This window comes from Buceros rhinoceros, unplaced genomic scaffold (assembly GCF_000710305.1).
Source record: "Buceros rhinoceros silvestris isolate BGI_N320 unplaced genomic scaffold, ASM71030v1 scaffold31104, whole genome shotgun sequence".
Lineage (NCBI taxonomy): Eukaryota > Metazoa > Chordata > Aves > Bucerotiformes > Bucerotidae > Buceros > Buceros rhinoceros.
Genome location: NW_010410567.1, coordinates 31,561 through 59,520, shown reverse-complemented (window position 1 = coordinate 59,520; position 27,960 = coordinate 31,561). Strand labels below are relative to the sequence as shown.

The 27,960-nt window shown below is 40.4% G+C and overlaps 1 protein-coding gene across 1 annotated transcript in view; it reads right to left on the bottom strand.

Annotated features, from left to right (window-relative positions):
- Nucleotides 1–690: 690 nt before the first annotated feature.
- BAZ1A (bromodomain adjacent to zinc finger domain, 1A) overlaps nt 691–27,960 on the bottom strand; it is a gene marked incomplete at its 5' end in the record, with an annotated part of 54,234 nt that continues 26,964 nt past the window's right edge. The window contains 15 exons of the mRNA XM_010135689.1: nt 691–1,724; nt 2,227–2,314; nt 4,356–4,501; nt 5,372–5,844; nt 7,001–7,227; nt 7,336–7,583; nt 15,340–15,488; nt 17,790–17,944; nt 18,131–18,294; nt 20,495–21,103; nt 22,734–22,858; nt 23,985–24,098; nt 24,350–24,515; nt 25,178–25,402; nt 25,538–25,633. Coding sequence (XP_010133991.1) covers nt 1,534–1,724; nt 2,227–2,314; nt 4,356–4,501; nt 5,372–5,844; nt 7,001–7,227; nt 7,336–7,583; nt 15,340–15,488; nt 17,790–17,944; nt 18,131–18,294; nt 20,495–21,103; nt 22,734–22,858; nt 23,985–24,098; nt 24,350–24,515; nt 25,178–25,402; nt 25,538–25,633 — 3,176 coding nt within the window. The remainder of the gene's footprint in view (nt 1,725–2,226; nt 2,315–4,355; nt 4,502–5,371; nt 5,845–7,000; nt 7,228–7,335; nt 7,584–15,339; nt 15,489–17,789; nt 17,945–18,130; nt 18,295–20,494; nt 21,104–22,733; nt 22,859–23,984; nt 24,099–24,349; nt 24,516–25,177; nt 25,403–25,537; nt 25,634–27,960) is intronic.

Below are 27,960 nucleotides of genomic sequence, written 5' to 3'. Positions count from 1 at the left end.
CACACATTTCTAAGCAATATCCCCCCTGTTCTCATTCCTGGTTGTTTAAGACGAACGAAAACCCAGCACCTCGCACAGATCGGTCTCCTCCTATCTGTCGCCATCCATTCCCCGGGCTCAGGGCAATGCCTGTTCTGGGCACCTCTCTGCAAGGCAGCACATTAGCAGAACACAAACCCCACAACTACACAGCAACTAACTGTTCGGGTCTGGCCTATACAGTCTTAATGCTCCCACGCAAACCAGTGCAAAACAAGCCTCCCGGCCCAGTTTCTCCTACCCTCCCTGCTCCAGGCTGCACACCTCCAGAACTGCTTTTAAAAGGATTTTAAGGCTATCGCGTCAAACCGAGTTCAAGAAATTTAAATTAATACTGGAAGTAAAACCATCAAGGGTAGTTTAAAGCAGCTGCGGATCAGCTACACAAAGCCATGAGGTTTTACCCTGCTAGAACGAAGATCCTAATTAAAGAACCACACGACTTACACTTCTGTTACTCCGTACGTTTGCATCCCGTGGAGAGCAGGTATCGCACTGGCTGCTGCTGCCGAAAGCGCTGGCTGGGGACTCACCTGGAAACCAAATTCTGCTGTCGTCTTTCCAGCAGCTTGTCCCAGCGAGTTACTGGGGAAGATGGTGTAGGTAGCAGTGTAACTCAAAAGGAAATGCAGGAAGCTCAAAATACTTTGAAAAATGTGTCATTTTATTTGTACACTTCCAAAGTTGGACGTAGAAACTTATAGTACAGTCCTGTAAATTTACTCCTTGCTAGAAGAACTGCCAGGGACATGGGAAGGAATTTTTTGATTGATCATCAAGTTGGAGGAGAATAAACAAAAAACCCCACCCACCCCAGAAAAAAAAAAAAATTTAAAAAGTTATGGAACTCTCTCTTTTTTTTGTTTTTAAACCCCGAGTACAAATTTTATAAATACAAAACAAATTCACAAATTACTTTGAATGCTAAATAAATATCTACTTAATAAATTCAGACTGAATAACTCCAGCCAGCACTGGTACAGTACTTAAAAGATATGCAGTTGTACTCATTCATGTGTAGTGTTGAGAAGATACGCTCAAACAAGTTTTAAACACACACACACACAGTTCCTTCAACTGTGCTACAGCAGAAGATTTCATCTGAGTTGATAAAGCCCTCGATACCACAGCTCCTACAAAATCTAGAGGATGAAACAAGGTCATTTGGTGCAGGAAAAGAAAGAACAATGTACTTCTGGAAGATACTTGGACACATGAATGCATTAAAAATGTACAAAACCTCTGTAAACCAGTACTGTATCCAGTACATCTATCAAAATTATTAGACACTGAATAAAACTGTAGCAAAGGTAATCTTTCCTACGTTCTCCTGAGTGCTTAATATTACATTGAGAATATAGTGCAGGCCACGCTTCAAGGTGGTGAAACAGTTGTTATTGCTTTATACAGGTATGACAAACGACTGCGTGATTTAACATTTCATTTTAATGAACACAACAAAATTCCCTCAAAAAATCCTTTGGAAGGCAGAGGTTAGATTCGTGACTTCTTAGCCGCGGGAGCGGCGTGGTCCACGTTACCAGATGTGATCGGAAGTCCCAGCTTTTGAGCTTGAATGTGGAAGAAAGCTTGAAGTCTAGTTCCAGCTTTTGCCTCGCTCGTGTTACGAGGGTTGTATTCAAAGCAGTTGGAAAACATCAGCTCAATGTCGTCAATGAATTCCGCTAGTAAATAAAAAGTAAATAAATTAATTGAGCGTGCCTCAAGTCATCAGAGAGCAGTGATTGAGCACTGTGACACCACGCAGCCTACACACAAATGTCTTTACCCGTGCGTCAGGTTTCTGGCATTACACTAGTGCAGACATCCTCGCATTGCTCTGGTTATCAATAAAGGAAATAGCAAGCAGCAGCAACAGCACCTCTTCTACGGATTTCATCAGTGTCACTTACGGACATCAAAGGCTTGAGAAACTACCAGCAGCTTCTCCGCTGCTCGTTTCGTATCGATCACATGTGTGTTTTGGCAGTAAGAGAACCACGTTCAACAAATCTTATTCAAAAAATATTAGTAAATGCTCTTTAAAAAAAACCAAAACACATCACAAAACCTCAAACCAAACACAATTTCAGCTTTCTAATCCTCTGACACAGCCCTGTTTTAGGAGAAGGATTCATTGTCAGGAGAGAACAGGCTTCATTACCTCTTTCAACAAATAATACTTACATGCTAACTTATATTCACATTTATTCACTTTTTCACGGATTATATTTAAGGCAATAGGTTTTTTGATGATATCATAGTAGTCTGGTACCTTTGAAAAAAGAAAAAGAATGACTCAAACAGAATCTTAACATTCTACCTCTGTCAAAAGTTCAGCAAGTCGTGCATTAGCAGAAAGCACTTTGGTTTTGCTTTTAAATCAGAAGTCCCGAGCAACCACCTCCATTTCCTGAACTCAGTATTAATTTTCAGGTATTGCTTTTTCCATTCTTTATATCATTAAAGTAGCAGAGAACAGCTACCATTAGGCAGCAATTCAGTGAATAAACTAATCCTAAATACCCTGTGAACAAGCGTACGGAAATTGCATGAGCAGATACGCATTACCACGTCCCAGCTACTCCCATCTGTCAAGCGCAAAAATTATCCCCAATATTTTAAAACTTTTCTATTTTCCTGTAACATATTACAATATTAAAAACTCCTAATCACGAATAACGACCATTTGCACTCCACTGCTGTTCGCTGTCTTGCAGCCTTGCCAGAGAAATGAAATCCTGAGCTTCCATTCAGTCATGTTGCAGGGAAGGCAGCAAACCTTTCTGGAGCAAGAGGGACAGGGCACACAAGTGCCAGGGTCAGCAGCCCCTCAGAACAGCGTTCGTGCGATTAGAGAGGGAGGAGAAGGACTGCCTGGCCCCTAAGGGCACTGATCATTCGGATCACGGATTCTGAAGTCCAGGTAAGCACCACGCTTAGGCTGTCTCTGTCTCACTCACAAAGCGGGGCAGCAGGACAAAAGAAAAGAGTATCCGAGCTGATCCAAAGTTGACCTTCTTTTTTTTTTAACAAGATACACGATGGTGCGTGTGGATATGTTTTAAAAACAGGTTTTTTACAGCCTGTAAAACTTTGCTATGTCAAATGCAACCTGCAAACAAACTTACAGAAATGATTAGTAGAGAAACAGGATTAGACTGGCTCATTTTTCATTCCTTTCCCTTCAGGAGCGCCGTTTACACAGGTACTCAAGAGAAAGGCAGTTCTCCCTTTCCAGCTTGCTGCGCACTGATCATTCGATGTATTCCTTACACTGTCTTAGAGGCAGTGAAAAGTTTAAACCAAAATTTTTATCGTGACGAAGCAAATTAGGGTCACTCAGGTGTGGATTTTTCTTTCTGAACTGTGCAGAGAATATCCCTTAGTGACTGGTTCAGGCACACCAGAGTGCGTGTAATTCTAACAGTTTCTTTTCAGGATCAAAATTAAGTTGAATTCTCCGTCCCTCCTTAAGAAGCTTCCTTTTATTCACCAGATTCTTGCACTTCCCAGTGTAATTCCCGTACTCTAGTAGGCAGACACTAGTCTCAGTTTCATTCAAAACTCCCCTCCTCCTCCTGCTCCTCTGTGCTTTACGTCTTTCCTTCACATTTGTACACCGTCCTTTTTGTCCAGATACGTTAATCCCTCCAGCTCTGTGAGCCTGAATGCTGAGTTTCAAGCCTGTCTTTAACAGGCGCTGCTGTCAGACTGCTCCAGGGGGCCGGGAGAGGACAGGCACTTGGTGAGGGGAGGGTACTTCCAGCACTGCCTGACACCTGAGCAGCCAGTAGAAAAGCAGATGTATCTCAAGAGCTGTTACTGTAATACAAACCCCTAAAGCAGCGCCGACTTTGGGTACCTGCTTTACCATCAAGTATTTTAAAATCTCAACGAGAGGGTGGTTAGTTTAAGAGCTAAGCTAAGGAATCACCTGTTTCCTGCACTGTAGTCAACATCAGAGTGAAGTTGTTCCTACCTTGTTAATTTATTGCAGGTCTGTTCTCAAAATACCTTCGCATAAATTGAAGATTAATTCCACTAATTAATTAACAACCATAAGCTCACCTTTAGCAGTCCTGAGCTCTATTGATTTGAAAAAATAGCCCAAACCAAAGCCTGTCACATTTTTTAATGCCAGCTGACAAGCACATTTAAAATTTCCCCAATAACATGTCAATTGTACAAGTGACTTCTGACACAAGTTGAAATGTGAGAGCCCTCCTGAAACCCACTGCTTAAAATCCCAAGTTTTACTGGCAGCAAACAGGATTCTCAACCGTTATCATTCCCTCTACAGTTCTGTCAGTTACCTGGATTTTAGAAACCAGTTTCATGAAAGGCCAGCTGTCATCATGTCGTACCAGTTCCACTACGAGTTGTTCAAAAGCGGAGAGTTCGTGAACTCCCCCTTGACGTCCTGAACTTCTCCGGTTCAATGAGGTTTGAGGAGGTGATTCTGGAAAAAAACCCCAAACAGATGAAAATAAAAACCCGACAGCTCAAATTAAAAAAATATATTAAAAAGTGGAACAATGTTATTCTCGGGTACTAAAACTGTAGTTTCAGGACACAGCTCGTAGTTTGGCTCCAGGTTATTAACCACTGAATGTCTCTCTTGCCGTACACAATGCTAAGTACCGGGACTTAGCCGAGTTCCTCCTCCGTTCTCTGTCGCATTAATTTTGGAAAGGTTTTTTTTCACTGATTTCAATTTTTAAACAATTTGTTAAACACTTCAAGAAAAGCCCTATTAGAGAATAAAAGAATGAGCTGCCTGCTCACAACTTTTACTTTCACAAAACCTCTATTCAGAGCGGTTTCATCTGCTTTCAAGAGTAGTCAGCAGGGTGGATAGAGGATAAGCCCAGAAACTCCCAGTGGTGCAGGACAGAAATGGTGCAGAATACAAGACAGCCACACTGGAGTGCAACTTCCTTTGACACTCTGCAAAGGACCCCAGGTCCTTTTTGTTTCTAAAAGGTTATTGTAGCTTTCCAAGTACTTCTCTACTGTCAAATACTTGGTAGTAGCTTAACAAGCAAGGACAGCATTAGCCCTGTACCAGACAGACGACCTTTTGCCTCTGGTAGCAGTTTCTTGTTGTACGTGTCTATTCCCAATTTCACTACCTTGCCTCTATCTGCTTTCTTCACTGTTTAACTCTTTCATAAAACAAAGCCATACAAGCTCTAAGTAAACATTGGCATTTGCATGGGTTAAGGCGTAAATATCACTTTCACGTTTTCTATCCACTTGCTCTGCCACACGAGTATTTTAGCAAGGAACAGAGAGTGGTTTTCGTTCTGCACAAACACACTTCTCTAACCTGTGGATTGTCGTTTCCTGCCTCTTCTCTTGGGTTCAGCAACAGGAAGAGAAAGCTTTGGATACTTCCTAAGTCGTTCGCTCGAGTCTGCGGTATCAACAATTCTAAATCCGAGAGAGTTGGAAGGGTTGTCTTCCAGACTGTTATCAGCACCCCTTCTTCCTCTGCGCCTTCTTCGAGGTCCGAGTAATTCCACGAATACATCTGGCTGTAATGAACTTTGGCTCTGACGAGTGGTCCGGCTACTAAGTCTTAAAGAAGGCTTTGCCTCCGATGGAGGGGCTGACTTTACCTTTCTCAAGCCCCTTCTGGTAGCCCTAGATGAAGATTCAGTTGGCTTAGGTGTGCTTTGCTGACTCCGAGAAGCGTATCTTGCCTGACGCTGGCTGTTCTGACTTGAGAATGGATTGTTGAGTTTGGCTGCTCTCATTTTCAACGGAAACTTGACCTGGGGTCTTCCTTGCTTTGATGGGCTACAAAAAGTGAACCATTATGTTTATTTATCCCAAAATTCCAGTCCTCTCTTTTCCCTCAGTTTTCTAATTCAGCATTTAAACTGCCAGCTGATGCAGTCACCCAATTACCATTATCTTAACTACTGCTCTGAAGTCTGAGTTAACTAGTATGTGGAGCATGTACTGTAAGGAAATGCTCAGAATTCTGCCCACTCTTGCAGCTTGTGCAATACGAATGCGTTAACTGGAGCACCAGCTATCAGTGGTTTAAAAATCACTTATTTCTCACAGCAACTCTAACTACTGGGATTTTTGAACAATATCGTCAGCTACATAAACAAACCGCAGTTCTAAACCATTAAGTATAAAAATTATGTTCTAGTCAGGGTTTATCACCGATTCTCAAGACTCTCCTTCCATTACAGGAGAGAAGGAAGATCCCAGAGGCAAATTTAATTCTCAAGGAGATGCAAGTTCTCTCCAACTATCGAATCCCAACTGTCAGAGCTACAAATAATCTTGCTTCAGTCAATTCAAAAGATGGTACCAAAAAGAATAAAAATACTCTTGAGATCGGGAAAATTTCCTCCAACTTTTATGCTCCCTGCATGTGTGTCAAATCCATCAGTTTACTGGTATTATCACATTAGATTATTTAGTGGTTTGGGGGGGTTTATTTTGTTTGGTTGATTATGGCAGGCGTTTCTTGGTGTACGTTTGTTTGTTTTTAAACGGCTACTGCAGAAGTCTTCAAGTCCTCTCAGCGTCACACGGCCTCTGACGGGTGACCCTGTCCTCCCTAATGTTCCAGTACTTATTGTAGGCATCTAGTCCCCCAAATTCAGAACTAGACAAAAACGAATCCAGATTTTCTCCAGAAAATTGTTACTTTTTAAAACTCTCTCCACTTTATATTCAAACAGTAGCTGTACAGAACTGCAGCTCTGATGGCCATCTCTCACCCATATATCCAAGGCTCGATTTTTCATCCTGAAAGTCCAGGGGACCTAAGTGTTGTTAATAGTAAACCTACCAGTAAGAGCCAAATTCCTAACAAGCTGCCATTTTTTTTAATAAACAGCTTTCTCAGACTGGATTTTCAAGATATGTGCTTATTTATTACAATTACTGCACCTAATAATCAAGATGATTTTCCAGCAGGTTGTCTGCTTACCTCATCTCTTCCTCCTCTTGAGATTCATCCTCCTCATCTTGCTCTTCTTCATAGTGCTCTTCCTCACTTTGTCCCATTTCGTCATAGTTTGCCTCTTCCTCGCCTTCTCCTAGTCGTTCAGCGGTCTCTTCATCACTTTCCACAGAAGGTCTCTGTCTGGAGGAGAGGCGCCTAGAGCGCTGTTTTGGTCGGCACTCTGGACAAAACCAGTCTCCTTCAGGAATGGCCTAGAAACGGAAGAAAAGGGAAAGAAGAAAGCATTAGTAATATGCCTTTAAATAAAAACTACTACTCGAGTTTTGTGTGAAAAGGAAGCGATTTTCTTCCTCAGATACCTTCAGCTTGGGTCTGATACAGTAAGTGTGATAGCCTCGGTCGCAGCCATCACACAGCACCATGCTTTCTGCGTCACCTTTCTTTCGACACACTTTACAGCGGGCATTGAGGATGGACTTTGACCAGATGACGCTTCGATCCAATGTCGACAGATGCAGGAAGACTTGGGACAAGCTGGTAGAAGAAAGAAGCGACTCTCTCCAGCGATCCAAAACTGTTTTATAGGACCGTCCACCATCACTGGCATCTTCCATTGAAGAAGGGGATTTAAAAGAAAGAAAAAAAACCAGTTTGATCGAACTTCTTTTTAAACATCCAGGTTATTCTAGACTATAAGGTCTGTTTCAAACAGAGAGCAGTAGTAAACTGGGTTAATACTGTAACCTTTGTATTATCTCCTCCATACTTGAGTGTTTCCTCCTTAGTTTCTGCTTAGCTAGCTGCTGCTAAGATTTACTCTTCAGTACCAATTCAACTTAGAACTTGCACATACACAGGACATAAGGGAGATAAAAAAGTCTTGCTCAGATGTCCAAATTGTTGGAAACCTAACAGTTTGATTTGATTTATAAGGTATAAATGCAGATTACTTAGGATTAAAAAAAACCCTTAAAACCAAAGCACGCATTCCCAGTTTACTTTCCCTTATATGTCCATTTTGAAAGCCCAAAAATTTTACAATTAAAGAAAGCACTTGGCATTAAACAGAGACTTCACTGGCAAAAAACAGCTTAAGGGGCTCTTCTCACCTGTACTTGCCCCAGTACGGTCTGGCAGACTCTCCCCTTTATCCCATCCCTGCACTCTGCCACTATAGGAACTGTGTGGTTAACCAGTCTGGGTGACTGGTCCGATTGAAATATAACCATTATCTCCTAAGCAACGCAGCACAGTGAATCTGAGGTACATACCTAGTGGCAAACCAGGTAAGACCTGGGATCCTAATTCAGTTACAAATAAATGGGAAGGGGTGAGGGGTGAGAAACTGTGTCGCGCTTTCAAACAGGTTTGGTTTGTGATGCAGGCCACCGAAGCGGCTGCACAAACACACAGGCAGAGTAGCAAGGGGAGTGACCCCAAATGGGAACAAGCAGCTGGGAGTTACAGAAGCAAGTGGGCTGTTTGAGGAGCTACAGAAATGAGAAGGTGTAAGTGACACCATGCACTGCTGCTGTGGAACAGAAAGGGAATTTCTTTATAAACTTCGAAAGCTACTTCTTGCATTGTAGAGCAATAAGGTTTAAGGAGAAGAAGAGACAATACAGCTGTACTTCTGATTATAGAAATGGCCACAGATTTCCCTTCTAAAAGGGACCGTCCACGGTGAGGACAGTGACATTCCTGTGTGCTCTCCAGCTGGTTCATGATGCCCTCCAGTATAAAATGCCACCTCGCCTGCTGCACTAGTCACAGCGGGCACAGCAATGGCCTATAACCCACCTGTCTACCAAGTGATTTCTCCTCAGGATCAGGAAGAGAAAATATCTAATAACAAATAAAATGAAAGAACAGAAGTGAGACTAATTGCTCTCCTGGCAAGGCCTTTCTGTCTTCTCATCAGCTGGCTGCCAGGATTTGTCTAATCTTGCATACATTTGCATTAGCAGCCAGCAGCACAAGAAAGGTGATGGGAGAAGGCAGAGGAGAAACAGGCGACAAAGCTTCATAAATAAAATATAACCACTCCTGAAGTGCAAATGCCAATCCCGAGTTCCTAAAATTTCCTATTACTTCTCCTTAGGTTTCCTGCCTCAAGACCAGTCTTACTAAGGGTAGTGGACAAGGTCGTTTTCACAGCACCACAACCTCTCTCTGTGTTTTTTTTTAAATTCAGTAAGAAAATTACAACTGCTTGTCAGGACACCGGAATCTAACACAAGACCCACTTCAGTTCTGCTGCAGAGTTCTACTACAGCTCTGGCAAAGACACCGTATCTTAAGCATAGAGATAGTTTGGCAAGCATTTTTTTGCTGACGACAGCAGCTTGAGCATTATTACTTTTTTTGTGGAGGTTATTTTTAGCCTTGGATTAGCTCACCAATATAGCTCATCACACAACACAACAAATATTTGCACTGCAATACTGCAGTTGCAATAGAGATAGAAATTGCTGACCACGACCTGCTTCAGCACGTTCTGCTGCTGGAGGAAACACGCCAAACAACACCCGCTGCTTCAGATCCCAATTTGTAAAATAAAAATAACACTTTTTTCTTCCATCCATCATCTTTCTCATTTATATTGTTAACTTGGAGGGAGAAACGGCCTCTTCCTTTGTGTCTTAGCAGCTCTACACCGCACAGTGGGATACCCCTCTGTCAGCTAAGCCCTCCAAGCCTCGCTACAATGCAAATGAAGTTGTTTGACAGATCTGTGCACTCATCTATCAATAGCTAATTGAGTTCAGGGAAGGGTTTTCCATTTTAGTATTTCTAGAAAGGTTGCACAATGCTGCAGAGTTTCAAAACCCCACCCCCAAAAACAGAGGCAATAAAGGGAAGGGGGTGAGGTGGGGGGAGAGAGTATGTGAACATGCAGATTTCTGTTGCAAAGTGATAAAAAGAAAATACAGTTCTTGATCTCTGGTTGCAGAAAACTTGAAAACCAAAATATATATATATTTTTTTAAATCTTCAAGCTGTGTTTGTTTTACCACCCGTGTTTCAACCTTTGGGTGCAATACTTCAAATCCTTCAATGTAAGGATAAAAAAGAAAACCTGATAAAATATTCAATACTTTCTAATTCTTAGCAATACAAATAACATTTAAAATTTACCATCTCTCTGACTAGTTTTGTCTTCCACTCTCTTCCTCTTTTTATCCCCCCAGTGGTTCCTTTCACCATCTTCTGCATTACCTAACATTAAATTCATAAAGTTATTTCAAATTTCTTCTTCAAGTGTGGCAGATTATTTTGTAATTAGTTTTTATAATCCATACTTGTGTAGTCTACAAAGGTAACTAGAACAGTGGTCCCCAACATGCGCATGTGGAAGAAGGTCAGCAGGGAAGGGTGAGAGAGTAACGTCCCTGGAGGAAAAGCACATCCCAGGATTTACTTTGACTCCCACTACGTAAGGCTTAAAGAGGAAGCTCTTAAACCTACACCTCCCTTAACTTTCAGTCCACCTCCAGCACAAATAGCTGTAGGAGCAGCTTACTGAGCAGAGGTCTCTCTCAACAAACAACTTGTCTGGTCCATGCCACCACAAACCTCCTAACACCTCAAAGGCACAGCCAGTTTATGGGCACAGCCCTTGAGGAGCACGAGAACCAGCTCATCTGGCCATGTGAAACAAAGCACCGAAGATATTTTTGTGCAGCACTGTTCTGGAGTATTAAAATGATGAAACTACTCTCCCAGGAAGGAAGAGCCATAGTAATCTCAGTGACTCCAAATGCAAGGTACCATCTTTGGCTGATTTCTCTGAGCATAAACAACAATTTTTCATTGCAAAAAAACCTCACTTCCACCTTTACTGCCTCTGCTCGTGGAACTCTGCAGGGAAGCAACGAAAGCACGAGAACAAAGCATGTACATACACTAATCCTATCCCAGCTCACTACTGGAAGATGTCTGATGCTGTTAAGGACAATTATAAATAGGAAAGGAAACAACTTTGGCAGTAGAGGAAACAACAAAAAAAAAAAAATCTAGAACGAGAGGAATGGAATAAAGACAAGCCAAAAGGAGCAAAAAAGCTCTATTTTTTTTTGTCCTGCAAGAAGTGCAAGGCACAACTTTAAAAGGAGGTAAATGGTTCCCAGTATCAGTCAAAGGTGCTCCTGTGAACTAGAATCCAGCCTCTCGTGTGGAAATCTGAAGGGTGCTTACTGACTGAAGTCCTGCACCACTGCAAAAAGCGGGGGCTTTTCGTGGCTGCCTCACTGAACTCCAGGGCAACCAAATCACTTCATCACTTTGTACCTCACTTTTCACAGTAAAGTGAGGTACTTTCTGTAATAAGAATGATGAGACCTACTTCTCCACTGCAGATTATTTTGAAATGTTAAGGAAAAGTAATTTATACCAAAAAAGATGCAACATCCACCAAAAAATAGCTTGTATTTCTTCCCCCAAACCATATTTTTTTTATCTGAGAAGTAGCACTTCAAAGTTTCCATCAAACAACTATTAAAAAGAGCAAAGAACTTTTTTACACCTTAACTCTAAATTTTTGCAGGAAAAATCTGCACTTCAAGCTGCACCCCTCCCTTTATGATTCTCCCCAAACATTATCTTGGGCTGGACTGAAGGAAAAAACCCAAATTTTCATAGCTAATGCGTAATGAAAGGATTTCTAAACCCCAGTCATAATTAAGAAACGTGTACAATTCTAGTCATGTTACATTTAATCACCAGACAACAGAAGATTAGCGGCCGTCTAGCAGCTCCGCAAGGCAGAGGGTGCTGCTGCCGGGGTTTCGAGAGCCCCTTTTGCACTGCTATCTCTTGTGTCAGTCTTTTCTTGCTCTTCCACTTGAATATTTGATATGCACCTCAACTCTAAACTTATCAGAATCACCAGCAAGGCTCTTGGCAGCCTGATAGAGCCTCAGAACAAAAAACTGAGCAGAGAGGAGCAGCTGGTCCTTTTATTGCTGTGCTGGGTCCCTTTGTGTGCTCTGCACCCTGGAGGCCACCGGGCTCAACTTGCCAGTGGCTGCAGTGAATTTCACTGCGCTCTTTAGCGCTAGAAGCTGTAAATAGAGTGAAAACTAAAAATTGTTAACTATGGCTCCATTCTCTAATAGGAACAGAGCACAGTGAAGGGGGGCCGAGAGGTAAAAGAAATTCCACAGTGAGGGCAACAACTGAAATAATGGCAGAGACAAAGCACGTTCGGTTTGGTTTGAAGAAGAAATGTGGGGGGTGGGGGCGACGACTCTTTTTACTGGCAGCATTTCCCTGTACTGCTTCCAAGACAGAACTCCTAGCACTCGCCTTGGCTTCCAGTGTTCTTACTTCAGTGGTATTAAAATCAGCCTAAAAACCTGGGTGGGTCAAGTTTAACAGATATGCAGGCATTTTGTCTAGGAGACTGGTCCATTAAATAGTTGGAACAACTATAAGAACCCTCCTGTTAGAAAAAAAGGTGTGCAGACACCATGATCTGTATAAGAACAGGAAACAAAACCAAAAATCCCACAAAGCAAAACCCAGCAGTTACAAATCAAAAGCTGTTTTCTATCGTCAGGTACTGCTGATCACTGTCTAGAGGGGACAGGGAAAAGACATCGGGTGCTGAGCAGTCCCCGAGCAAGCAGCAGTGACCACTTTTTATTGAAAGGTTTATTAACACTATTAATGCCTCCTTGTCAAGCTATGAAGAGAACTTTTCTTTGCCTGTTATGCAAGTTGCAAACTAAGAAACAAGACTTACTCTGGTAGCAAGCAGTGACATTGTTTAAGCTTAAACTGAACATAAGATTATGCAAATTTTACGCTTTTTTTTAAATACCAAAATGCTGCAGTTATATCCAGAAAGGGCTGCACCCCAAACTGCTGCTTGACCTCTAACGTGCCTCAGTGTGCCAGATGCCTCTCAAACACAAGGTTTTCTTGACACTTTGCAGTTGCACCTTCTGGTCATGTCCAGAAGTTCCAAAGTCCGAGCATCTATCATGGAACTCACTGTCTAGTGGTCAGAACATCAGCAAATAGATGTGTGTTTTAAGTTGTCTTTACTACAGAGCCACTCAAAGCCACAGCTCCTCCACGGGCTCTCCAGTAACAAAACTCAAGTCTTGCCTTCATTCAACCTCATCTCCTGCTAAAAGCAGCCCATTATGCAACTGAAAACATGAGAACTCTTGGCACCAAAGGTAAAGCAAGGAAGAGGGAACCCGACTCTGTCGCTTAACGGTTAGGGCAGTAAGCCAGGGCAGAGCAGGCCTGGGATGATCCTTCCTGCTCCCTCAGCCATGGAGGTTATTCTATACATTACAGTAACCTTACTACTACAGCACTACTCTTCAGAGTAGGAGAGCTACACAGGCACAGGATGGTAAACGAACACAGGACATTTAAGACATGCAAATCACCAAAGACTTCCCTATCCACTTTGCCACACAGTATAAAGCATCTAAAGGAAAACATGATGCCCAAATTAAAAACAAACAAGGAACCACACCATCATCAAAAGGGCAGACAAAAACATAGGACACCCTTCAATTACGACAGAGTTGGGACTGCTGAAAAAAAGCAGCAGGAGAATTCATTAAAAATATTTTATCCAGTGCTTCAGGGACACTTTTCTTCTTTCAGTCCTTTTCCTGTAACTCAGGCTGCCCGCTCTGTAGCCATAATCTACTAATAACCATGCTTCTCCCCTTATGGGCACCCCGTGGCAAACTTACAGCCATCAGCAAGATGCTGCTGCCAAAACACTCTCAGAGAGCACTTGGAAATGGAGGAACATACTGCACAATGTATTTACAACCCTCACCCGCAGCGTCAATCCGACAAACGCTACAGGTACTGTCAATTAACCATCCCATGCAGACACCGTAAATGCAGCCATACAGCCAGCAATAACCCATGTCACACCTGGCTTGGGAAGGGCAAACATGCCTGAGCTGACCACTTGCTTATCCAAGCAAAGCTTTTAAACAGCTGCAGGTTAAACTGCTCCTACGCTCTCCCCTTTGCTGCATCTCCCTCTTCCAGAGGTCATCATGTTGATAATGAAAGCTTGTGGAAGGGAAACCACGCTGCGTGTCAGACTCTGGCACAAATCTTGCTCAAACTCATCTTCAGTGGCAACTGATATTCAGACACCAGGCTCCATGTGGGATCAGACAAGAGCAGAAACAGTTTTAGGCCAACTCTGCCACGGGGAACTAACATCTAGTGATAATACATCAAAACCTGCATTTTCATCTTAAACTTCAGCAGCAAAATCTGCCAGAGCCTAAGAATTGTATCAGTTGTGATAAGAGGAGAGGATCGATTTGATAGGACGTGTAGCAGTTGGTGCTCTGGAGGACCCCTGGCCAAGCACAGAGCACAGCTCACCCTCAGCACAGCACCCCAAAGGAAAGCCTGGCTGAGACAGCTGCCTCAGGAAGGATGAACCACCTTTACCCACTGCTCCAAGACAAAACTCCACTTTTGAATTGCAAGAGGATCCTAATGAATCCAGACCCGAGGGATCACTGGAAAAAAAAGTGACTTTATGGACTTTGGATCCCCTCTCTGGCCCCTAGAGCACATCAGCGGGATTCAAGGAAGGAATGTGTGTTGAAGTCAAGCTATAACTGTGCTTTTAGATTTTTCTTGCAACCTTTTATTTCCAATTTTTACAGCATAATGCAAAACCTGAGGATTTAAAAGTTTGAAGATCTACTATGTTTTACTGTAAACATTCTGTTCTTGCTGAACTAGGTGATCCAGATAAACCAGGCCTCTACTGCTTCCACAGGAACAGTGCATAAAGCAGGGTACATTTTTACAATGTAAAACACACACAAAAGAAACTCATTGTGTAGCTGCACGATACACTGGCCTCAACAGTAACGCTGAATTAAGAGTAGTCCCCCAAAAGCTCACTCATTTCTGCCTAGGGGTACAATTTGTCTCCCAATGCATCAGTATAATTGTAGAGCTGCCTAAACAAGATCACTGAAAGGACCCAGGTTAAACAGGCAGGTATTTAAGAGTAAAATATGCTGCTCTTAATTAATACAAGTAATTCAGAGCATGCGGAATAATAAGAAAAATAGTAATTATTTCCTTATGATCTATGGCCTTGTAAACTGACCATCTAACATTTTAATTTGACAAGGGTACACAGCAATAGGTTATTTATTCTGTTCTGCAACACATCCCTCTAAAGCATCCAGTCTCACAGAAGAAGGAAGTGGGTTTTGGGTGGGTTGATTGTTTTTTTGTTTTTTTGGGGTTTTGGGTTTTTTTTTTTTTGCAGTTTTGGGGGGTTGGTTTGTTACAAAAATCTTACCCAAAATTAGAGACACTGAGTTTCAATTTTGAAATCTTACCAAGAGGTGCTTTAAGGAACCTGCGCTCAATTCCTTGTTCTATCTGAAGCAGTGCAGACGCCAAGTAGTGGACCACGTTATTAACTGGCTGAGGAGTACTTGTACTTGTTGATGCAGCACTTGGAGCTTCAGTTTTTAACCCAACGAGTCTAGAATAGAAATGTATTATATTACCTCTTATAACACACTTTGAATTTAACACCATAGTTATTTGTACCGGTCTGTATCCGCAGGAGATTTTTATTTTCGCTTCATTTACACGCACAGACTATGGACATGAATGAATACTGCACAGATAACTTCCCAGTTACTGAGTTTGCTTAGTAGATAAATCAGCTTTAGGTAACAAAGTTTTCTAAACTTGAAGAAATGTGAAGAACAAATTTCAGTGTAATTATTAAGATTTCCAGACGATTTGATGCAGCATCCATCAGCTGGTTTTATAAGAGGCTTCTGTGAAGGGCACAGTCCCAATAATTATTCAGTGAAAACCCTTCCACTGGTGAGGTGTAGCCTTTTAGAATACAGAAGTTCAACTCCATATACCCCACAATTAGTAAGATTTTTGAAAACAAATGAACTAAAGCCAGATAGTGATTTCAGAATGTTAAATCAAGAATTGTTAACTCGTATGTAATCACCCTTGGAGGATTTTTCTAAGATACTAACTCTTCACGTACGGGGAAGCAAGAAGAGGGTCAGTTTCCAATAGAACAGCCTTCTTTGACCAAAGTCTAGGCAATCATTTCAAAGTGTAGTTAATCTTCTTGAACCACAAACGCTTAGTGTAGGAGAGCAACTCACACTAAAGAAAAAAAAAATTCAATTTCTACTTGGGGTTTATAAAACAAAAAACCCACAACTAATTAAGACTGTCTGGATTCTGCTTTACTCTGGTGAATGAGCAATGCTTTTGGTTGTCCCTGTTCTTTTTTTTCCACACTTAAAAGCTGTTCATTATATTTTGCAGTCACACAGATTTTGAGAGCCTGAAAGCAAACAGGAAAAAAGCTGCACAGTTATTTACATTTCACTAGTCAAACTCTGAGGTCTTAATGAGATGTCACTCGCTCCGAGGTGGATAAAAAGCCCAGCATCAAAAGGGACCTGTCACATGATTCCAGAATCCCATAGCCTCTGTTTTAATATGCAAGACTTTATTAGAGTAGACTTTATTCAAAAACTTTGATGGAGTCAGTATCAAATGGAAAAAAAAATGAAGCAACAAGCTTTTGATTGAGAGTTGGCAATGGAACAAGTGCCCAAGGTAACCGGAGACAGAGAAGTTATAACTTCTTAATTAAAACTGGAATATTTCCATGTTGTGGTTTTCAGGAAGCAAATGTCTGTACATTGTGTCATTCATATTAAGAAGAATGACCCTATCCATTTTTCACACAACTAAAGAACGTGGATCCAAAGGGCAGTCTTATACGAAAATACTAATTCAACAAACTGAACTAAAAACCAGAAAAACCTTAAAAGAAATTTAAATTCCTACATCCAGCATTCAGGAGTCCATCCACAAACACTGCTTTCCTAACTGCAGAAAACCTCATAGAATACATAAGCAAACAGCGTATCAGTACAACGATCACCTCCAATTAATTTTCCTGGAGTATTTCAACATTCACAGCCTATCAAGACATACAATTTGATATGTATTAGGTAAATTAAGCCAGACCTTTATTTCTGAAAAGTCTGTAACTTCTGAGAATTAAATATTTGGAAACCTACACAGTTTCTATCATTTCATCTAGAACAAACACCAATACAGTGTAGAGCCCCACATCTGTCACAAATGTTTGTTTAACAAACAAACAAACCCCAAGAAAACCCTTTTACAGTTGTAGCACTGTATGATTTGAGGTTTTCTCTCTTTCACTGCGTTGCAGCTTGCTCTACAGAAGGATCATCATTCATAAAGGTGTAAGATTGTATCTCGGTTTTGCAGCAGTGCTACAGGGTAATCCAGACCAAAGGCTGTACTGATGCCTCTTCCCCTGACTCCTGGCCAGTTCAACCAGCAATTTGTTACTGTGACCATCTTCCCTTTCAAACACTCCTATTCCTCCCCCACTAAGTGGAGGTGTTTGGTTTTTAGTCTTCCAGAAAACAAAGCAGAAATTGCCAGATTAAATGTTTCTCCACATTTTAAATCATTTTAAAATGAATTCACGTATGCCTTATTTGATAATTAATGTTCACTTTGAGCAGTGTAATTTCTGAACAGTAGAAGTTGTAGAAATAGGTAGTTCAGTCTTATATGGTAATAGAACAGTGTCATTTAGAAAATACCAACCACTGCAAAAATCTCACATTTTACAACTCAAATCTTAAAAAAATACCGTTCCAAAGAATTTGAAGGTAAAAACAATTCGAAAGTTAAAACACAGAGAACTACTATAAAACTCACAGGGAAGAGCCATTGTTTAAACTACAGCTCTTACCTGTCTTTCACAATAAACTTTTCTTGATCATCAGTTTCCATTTCTTCAGCTTCATCGTTCACAGTTTTAATGATACCATTTTCTTTGTTTTCATCGTTCAGAAACTCATACCGCCCATGTTCTAAGGCTGCTCTCCAAGACTGTCTGTCTGTAACCTGAAGCAAACATACAAATTTGAAGTTCCTAAAGAATCAAAGGGCACCATCTCTTAACACCAATTACTGCCTACACTTAACTTAATTATGCTCTTGGGAAAACCCATAGCAACACAAGAGTTCTCATTTAATTCACAGACTCGACGGCACCACCGTACTCCCAGGTGTTTGACAGTTCACAGGTACCTTAATAGCCCCCAATGTTCCTTGGTAGATTCTGTCTTCAATGTCCAAAAGAAAGTCTCTAAGTCTCAGTTCAAGCTGCTTCTCTGCAGATAGGTAAGATCCATCATGGGCATTCGGCATCCTCCCCCGTCCTGAAGGAGGTCTGATGTCACTTTGAGGTTTGTCTGCAAGAATACCAAGTCACTTCATGTTAGAAGACTTTGTTCCTCAAAGTAGCCACTGATGGAAGGAACAAAAGTAGAACAGGGCAGAACAAACTAAACACATGTGCAAAGCTCCCTTCCCGTAGCGAAAGCTGCCAACACCAACACCTCCCTGTCAGCTAAGGCATCCAATCCAACCAAGCAGAGTATCCTTTTAAGGGAAGATTTATAGGTTAGCTCATTCCAACACAGAGGATGAGAGATCATTGATTCAGAAGCCATTCTTTTGTCTTAAATGCTTTCTGAAGTCGTAAGATAACCAACAACTCTCTGTTGTTAAGTGTAAGGAGGAAAAAAAACAGCAAGAGAAAGAATAAAGTCACATTTCTAGTATTTTTCATATTTGATATCCCTTACTTTACAGGAGAACTCCTCAGCTTTCTTTCCTGCGTGGATCTTTATCATGGCAATGTTTAAAACAAGCATGTGCAACTGACAATCACAAAAACTAACAGAACAAGATACAATCCCTTTTAAAAATCTAACTTTAAACCAAAACAAACAGGTACAGATAAGATGACACAGGCACAGACAAGTCTGACTGTGTCCTCTAATTAGGCAGGAAAAAGAAAAGGAACAAGACAGCAAGGTAATTTGTGAAAAAGAAGGGAAGAGATGATGATGGGCTGTCATGCAAAAACCTCTTCGTAAGAGAACTGAAAATTCTTGCAGAAGCTCAAAATCCACAGAAAGATCTGAATGTATGCCCAGATCCTAAGCTGCCTTTTTAAAAAACAAATCTAGTTATGCTGCAATTCTAACATAGAAATAAAAAAAAAAAAAAAAAAAAAAAAAAAAAAAAAAAAAAACAACAAAAAACCCACCAAACCGATGATTGTGGAAATCGGGTTGCTTCGGGGCAGAAAACAACACACAGCATATAGATGAAGGTGTAGCAACCAGAAAAATAAGGAACCACACACAAGAACACAAATATATCAGAAAATTACAGAGATTTGCTCACCAAAACACACAAATATAGCTCCAAGACCTCCAAATAAAGCTTGATTACTATGCTTCAGAAACTCTGCCCTGTGCTAGTTTCCACCAAATTAAATGGTAGCTCAGGTATGGATTTAGTAGTATTTGAGGTGTTCGCAGCATGTCCTGGCATACTTGCTCCGGTGAAACAGAACTCACTTTGCTGTGAATAATTTTCTCTTGGCCCAACACCGAAATTCTCACATTTTTCTCGCATTATTCAAAACAAAATGCAATTGCTTAAATATTACCCTAAAGAGTTTCATTTTGGTGACGTCCTCTACCCAACAACATGCCACAAATAAGTCAGCTGCAAGCTTGTGTACGCAGAATTTTATCAGTGATTGCAGCTAATGTCTTGCCAATAAATGGCATAATACTTGGCTAGGAGAAAAGGGAAAAACACCCTAAACCTTAGGTCTAGGTTTTAAGCATGCTCCTACGTTTTGAAACCCTTAAAAACAACATCGCTCTGCAGACATTTCCTCCTCGTGCAATGAGCCTCTGTCAAAAGAATAAAAGGGAAAAAGATAGAAAATAGTATCACAGAATCCACTGCACTGATGTTAAGACCCATAACAACCAACACAGCTGAACTATTTTTTTTCCCTCCTAAAGTATGACCCTGCAGCATGCCACCATTCACAACAGGCCAGTACAGGCTTTTGAATAATTTCATCCCTCATCATCACGTTATGGAAGAACATGTCCTCCTCAAACCAAGGCAACAGGAATTGCCTCCCTTTGCGCTGTCTGTCTCCAGCACCATACCCTGCATCTTCTTCCATCACACTGGAAATGAGGACATCAGATGATCAATAGTATGACTTACTGTTAGCAGATATTAATCCTTATTCCCCAGTTAATCTTTTCCCAAAGCTCTAATTAATTCCTAAAGATGTTTAAAAGCCAATCCTGTATTGCTAAGCAGTGAAATAACAGAAAAATTATTACTTTTTTTAGCATGAAACAACAGAAAACCATCACAAAAACCTGTTGGGGGGAAAAAAAAAGATTAAAAAAAGGAAAAAAACAAACCTCTTTTTCATACTGTGAAACAATGCCTGAGAATAATTCTTATTTCTTAAGGATTACAATTAAATGAGAATTAGAGGCTTCTAGAATTTTCATAGAAATTACAGCTGTGGAAGCAAACGAAGATCAGGAACCTTCCACGTACCTGGAATATGGAATTTTTCCACAGGAAAACTGCTTAGTTGTTCATAAATTCTACTCTTCTCTTGTAAAAGAGTTTCTTTTAAGGCACTCTCCCTATGTCCTCGGGAATTGAGAGCCTCTAGGAGTTGGTCCAGTTGTTCCCGAGAATTGTAAAAGCACCAACGGTTTGGTTTATATACTGGCCTTGGCACCTCTACAACAACACTGGTGTGTGAATCTTGGTCAATATCGGAGGTAGATTCAGAGGATTTCAAAGACTCTCCAGTTTCACTGAATACCTGAGGTTCATTTGTGCAAGTCTGTTCACTATTCTGAAAGGAAGAGGTTCGAGGCAACAACATGTCTTCTGTGAGACCCGAATAGTCCTCTTCTATAAACAATCCAGGAACAGAGGGGAAAATCCAGTAGCGTCGGTACAGACGGTCACGACCTAACGGGGTGATGTTTGTGCAGGCTGTCGCATTCTGAATCTTTTCTAACAATTCCTTCTCCTTCTTTTGTTGCTCCTGTTTTAAAGCTTCTTTGTCTTCAGCAGTAAGAGGTTCAGTCTTTTCACAAGTGGTCTCTTCTTGTCTTGCAAATTCTTTATATCCATTTTGCCCTCTCTTTCCTGAAAGTTAAGGACAGAAGAATGATAACACCCTTATAAACTCTCTCAACCAGAAATTCAAGTGAAGGGTAAGTTTTGGTCCTTGACAGTGTAAGTTTAGATAATCAGAAAGGGACAGAACCATCAGCTCAGTCAAAGAAACAATGCTTGTTTTATTAAAGAAAAATTCAAGCGATAGCCCCCTTCTCTCAATAAAAAGGAAGCCATCTTTAAGTGTATTTTCCCTTTGCAGACACCACACCAAGCCTCGCTGACTGGCATAGTCATTTTTAAGACCATAAAAAAAAAACAACCCCAAGTTTTAAGAACGTAGAAGTTTGTTACAAAAGTATCTTATCATAATACAGTAGAATTCCAACGATTACTGAGTACACACTATGGTTTTGGACTCAAAATGATCAACTCAAACTCCCCAAAGACCTCAAGCAAAAACAAAACCCCTATATAAGAGCTTTTATCACTTTATCCATTAAAAAGGAAATATATATACACATACAGTATTTTTTCACCTCAACTTGTACCAACTGATAATACTCCAGTTCACACCTTAGTTTACCAAAGAATCAGGTCCCGAGAGTTGTCTAGAAAAGTACATCTTGTAATTAACACATGCAATGGTGAAAGATGCTGTCAGCATCTGTCACTCAATTTCTACCCATTTTCAGGGTGACCTTCAGTTTGTCCAGTCGTAGGAATGCAGTAACACTTGTTTGGCCTCCACACACAACATCTCAAACACGGGCATTTGAGAAACTTGGAATTGTGTTTCAAACCTCATTGTTTTGCTGTCATAAAGCTGTAGTAAACATGAAAACTCACATGACTGAATGACTGAGAATTTCTACCCCAGGAACTACGCAAGTTTGCAGCCATAAGTTCACCATCATCCAGGACTTCCATTGACACAGACTCTAGCACAAAGCCTTCATCAGAGAAGGGCACAGATGAGGTAGCAGCCCAAAGCCACCCACAACTCATCCTCCTGTGGCGATATGTATGTTTAGGTACAAATAGCAGGCTGGGCCCTTTACTGCACTGCAGCTCCTACCACCACGCTGCTGAGGAAATCAAAGCTTCGGACCAGTCTGGTTACATTCTTCTACAGAAGTCATGTTGTTTCATTGACAAAGGCAAACCGAACGCCACCACTCAATATAACATTTTCCTTTAAAATACCTGTTGTTTTCGCAGCTTCCTAATAAAAAGAATCACACCCACACCATATCCTATTAGATGGGACTCATGTAACTGACTGCACTACTCATAGCTAAAATGCTCTGTCAGGCTACAGCCTGGGGTTAGGTTTTGGGTTTTTTTTTTTTTTTTTTTTTTTTTTTTTTTTTTTTTATTTTATTTTTCAGATGAAAGAGGAATCCAGACAGCAAGTTTGGAAGACAAGAAGAAACAGAAGTGTGAAAGAACATACAGCTGATCACTAGAACTATATCAGGCCAGCTCAATGCACTTAATAGCCCATTTCAATGACCACATTTGGTGTTTTGGTTTGGTTTTTTTAATGTACAGGAAAGATTAATGCTTTCTAAAAATTTATGGTAAAATTCAAGGACTTCACGCACACACGTGTGCATGCATACATGCACAAAAGGGACCAAATCCATTACAGCGTTACCTCTTCCTCGTTTTTTGTTTGGTCCCAGCTCTTCTTCATCCTCTGTCACTGTGTCCATGTCTTGCTCTTTACGTTCAATTTCTTTGCTCTCTGTACTAGTATCAAGGTCTTCCCGTTCCTCCTCCCTGACACAATAAAATAAAGGAAAAGGTGACTGATCAACCACAGATTAAAAGCTGAATGGAATGAAAAAAACCCAAAACACTCACTAGAACAAGGAATCTTCAACACAACAGTATTTTTCTCTCAGAAAGTACTTAAGCTAGTCAAAGACCTACAATGCTTTTTAAAAACAAACTTTTAGTCATAGAATATATTAAAATCCAGAAGAAACCAAATGAACTGTAAATGGAAAGGTCCATATTAAAGACTAAAACCTGATGTTTAGTATTCACTTTCATCCAAAAAGCATTATTGTAATCAGACCCTTTTTGGAGACATCTTCGGTTCTATTGACCCAAACTATTTTTTTTTTTTATGACTAAAAAAAAAAAATTTCCTCAGCAAAACATTTATCATTTTACCCTTTTTGGGGACAACTTCGGTTCTATTGACCCAAACTATTTTTTTTTTTTATGACTAAAAAAAAAAAATTTCCTCAGCAAAACATTTATCATTTTATAAAATGCTTATTCCACATTTTTCCCTCATCTAGCAAATATAAATATAAACCTACAGAACTACATGCAGCCATTACAGGACAGCATTTATTTTGGGTTTGATGGTGTTGGGTTGTTTTTTTTTTAATTACAGTTTCAAAGCTACCACAAGCCTGTCTTTGGCCCACGGTCACTTTTTACAAGCAAATTTATTTAACTAACTCCCTTCCTCAAACAGGTAAGGATGTAGTGTTATATATACACTTCACTCTTTTTTTTTTCTGAAATCATATTGAGCTGCATGTGCACGTATCTCACCACCTGAAACCATACACTTTCATTAATAGAACAAAAAACCTTGTTTTTATGGAAATCACCTGGAACAGCACAGAATTTTTTTTAAAAAATGCTATTAATTTGATTAGCAGACTATTATGTGAGGTCAGTATTATCTAGCTCAGATCAGACCAATTCCTCAAATCAGAAAATGAACTAGAATGGTCTATTATGAAGATATTCATAGATATGATAACTTAAATCAAAATACATCTCTGTATGTGACAAAGTCAATGAAAAATCACATAGCTACGGTCTAGCCCCATAACTGGAAAGTGCTGTATCATACGTATCACAGTAATGCTACGTATCATACCCAACAGATACTTCCACGGCAGGATTCCTTTGCTCCTCTTCCTTCAGCTTTTCTTGTTTCTCTTTCATTTTTAACTCTTGTTCTTTTAACCTTTCTTCTTTCCTCTTACGTATCCTAATAAGAAAAATACAGAAAAACAGTTGCAATTAATCTAGTATCTGATCTGGCCACATCTTTTTTCTTGTATACTACAGCATCGTCTAAATATAACAGTAATGCAGGAAAGGACAACGCTTACCACAGTAAAGTTTCACTCCTGCCTAGGGTCTCAAGAAACCAGCATAAACCACAAACACTACTACGGTTTCTCATATACCTTTTGCAATCGAGAAATTAATAAAAATCTAACTTTCTGTATCCGTTACCTTGCTGCCGCCGCCTCTCGTTCTTTGCGATGCTGTTCCGCCTTTAATTCTCTGAACTCCTGTTTTGCCTGACGTAACACGTCAACAGAGTCCTCAATGAAATCTCGAGTGGAGACGAGAGTCAGAAGTTTTCCACAGAGGGCATGAAGGATCTTCATCTTTTCTCCTAATAAAATTCAGACCAATTTTTATATTTCATTACACCACTGATAAATAAGACTTGCTCTTAACACACTCCAGACTGAAGACTGATTCTCACTCAAGAAATGAGCAATCAAACATTTGTAGTGCACCAGCTACACTCACAGAGAGGCATTTCCTGAAATATCTGTCTTGCTCAGAGACACGAGCTTTTATTTTTAATTTATTGACTCTTACCACCAAAAGAACTAAAATGCAGTATTATCTGCAAAATAGAGATAAAGGAACAGTAGATAATTTTTTTCCTCCACTTCCAAGTGACAAACAAAAAGACCCATACCAGAATAGCAATAAAAAGCAGGAGATGAATCAAACACTCAGATGCTTCTCTGAGAGAGACCCCACTCTACACGTAAAACTAACAAATTTTTAAACTAACATTTTGTAAACAAAAAAAGCTACTCAGAAGTAATGAGACTGTCTAGCTCTGCTGTCTCTGATCTGGTGGGACCTGCTTGTGGGGTCTGAGCACAGGGTGTGGATGTTGGTCTAGGTAACCTCCAGAGATCCTTTCCAACCTAAATTATTCTGTGATACAATAAATTTTGACCGTTATCAATCTGAAGCAGTTACAAAACCCGTCACTGAATGAGCAATCTAATAACCTCTAACATTGTCTGTAATTACCTGGCAACAAATCATACACTGAGGTACTCGACAATTTCTTCAAGAGACCAGGATTATTTAATCTCAGCTCCATGCAAGCGTCATCAGTAGCATCAAACCCTCCTCGTTTCTGGTAACGGTATTTTGCATTGGCCGATGTTACATCAGCGCCTGACGCTAGAATGTGAAGTCTGAGAATCTCAGAAAGAGTGCAGCTATCAAGATCCAAGTTTTTCAAATTGCAGCCTATAGTTGAGAAGAATGAACAGTTACTTTAAACAGACATTTAAATGTTACAGACATAAATATTAAAAAAATGTGCTTTAAAATACAGAGAAAAATAAGAACGGTAACAAAACAAGAAGTGAAACCCACACATACCCTGATGTAACTGGGGCCATGCAGCTGCCAAAGTTGCAACTGCAGACAGTGCAGATTTTGTGGGGTCTGCATCTTCATCCAAAGCCTCTGTTAAATCTTTAAGGAAATAAACACTTTATTCTAGTGCAAATTAAAACGTGTACTGTGGAGGGGAGGAAAGCAAGCCGTGTTTTAAAAGTTGCAGACAAAGCGAAAGGAGGGCCAATATTTACAAAAACATCAACGTATTCAAAACTCAATTCAACATCCAAATTAAAATTTACAGATCTTCAAAAGCAACTAGAAATCTTACTAAAAGCTAAGGACATGCACCACATGCTACGCGCTGTTCTCCCTATAGATAAGCTGTCAAAGCAACCCCAATGCACAAACCATGCAAAAGGCAACATAAAAGGCAGCAAAAACAAATCCATAAACACACTTGAAAGCAAAAACAAGAAACAATGCAAGAACACCTGCATTTCGTTCCCTTGCACAAACTGTTATTTCATCTCCGCATTTTGGTTTTAGTAAAGACCATCCAAGCCAATCAGACATTTTGATACTGGTTATCACCATTCGCTGCATACATTTAATCTGTAACTTAGATATAGCCTTATTGTTTAGCACAAATACAATTACTAAGGCATTGCCAAGAAACCGTATTTCACCAAAACAAGCATCTGCACTTAATAAGGAGCATCACACATTAGCGAACCGACCAGGAAAGCAGGGCAGTGAAAGGGAGAAACGGCAAAATTCCTGTTCCTTCAACAAAAGTTTCCTTAGCACTTACAGGTATTTCTCCAGAGGGTTGGCAGAGTTTTTTCAGCCTTGTATCCTGTTTCAACAATTTCACTTTAATCAAGTCCAAATCATTAAGTAGTTACAAAGTCACCAAGTCAATAAAGAGCCACAAGTCCAAACTACATAAAAGCAAATCCACAACAGTCTTGTTTAACGATTGACTTGTTTGAAAACTGTCACCCAGACATAGCAAAACTAGCTTCTGCAGCTCCCCTGTCGCTCTAGCCGTGTAACAGGGTTTGAGAAAGCCCTGTACTCACAAAAACCCCGCAGCCATGGCGTTTTCTATCGCAGAAACACAGCCTGAATACAATAAGAGTGAGCAAACATGCTGGCTACGACTAGTTTGGTTAGTCAGAATTACAAAGCAGAGAACATGTAATTCTTCAACAGGAAAGAGAATGTATAAGCAAGAGAGACAGGAAATGGAATTTCGAAGGCAAGTAAAAGATAATAGAGGAAGAGCCCACAGCTCTGCTAATCTAGAAGATAAATGGCAGATTTTTGCAATTGCCAGCCCCATGTAGTTGAATTAATATATTCACAGTTACATCACAGTTTTTTTCTGATCAGTCCTATGAACAATAAAGGCTCTAATCAACTATTCTATGATTACCTGATAACGGAGTCCTTGCTTACATTGCCCAGGCAATGCTCTCAGTAGTTAAAAAGATACAGTGTAATTGCTAAATTCAGCAGTAATTAAAATACAGTCTAAATCTGTTAACACCATATCAAATCTGTAACTCTATTCAATTAACAAGAGCAGCCTCTGTTGCTGAAGGTAGTGCCCATGTTTTGTATAAAGACATTTTAGAGATTGGATATAAATCTTAAGAATGTGCACAGTCTTCGAGGGAGGAATTAAAAGGACCTTCCTGTACCTCATGCATCTGTCTTATGAGGGAACCACAGGATCCCCTTGACCTCAGACAGGGAGTGCTCTTACGTTCCTACTACCTCTAATGAAATAAAGACTAGCAGGAAGGGTCAAAGTTTCTCCTTTAACCAGTCAGCAAATTTGGTAGTCCACAAACACAGGACTGCGTACATTTGGAACAAAGCCTGCCCTTCCTTCTGATCAGCAGTTAGCATGTACCACAGCCTCTGAAAACATGGGCAACTTCCCACAGAGGGAACACCAAAGGCAGAGTGGCTGTGAGATCCTTCACTGGAAAAAACACAGAGACAACGGTAGTATTTAGGGTTGTGGACGCATACTTCTGAGTCTTGAAGGACAATCAATATTGTATTCTCCATTATAGTTGTGCTAGGGACTTTAAGTTTTAGTGTAATAATGTCTAGAATTTTTTTTTTTTAATAGCTACAGATTAAGACCTTTGAGAAGATTCAGGAAAATGCCTTGTTTCCTGACCCTCAGGAGAAACATCTAACAGTGCTGAAGGAAGAGGAAGAAAGTGAAGATGAGCTTCTCTCACCTCCAAAACATAAGCAGTGCTGTTAAAAGCTTATTATGCTTTGCTGGATATAATCATAATAACAATGAGCTTGCTTTTTCTCTGTTCCCCCAGACCCCGCCCTCCATGCCCAGTTTAAAGCTTTAATTTCAGATAAGAGACAAAACAAGCCCATTTATATACAATATCCATGCATAATAAGACAAGGTTAAACAAAGG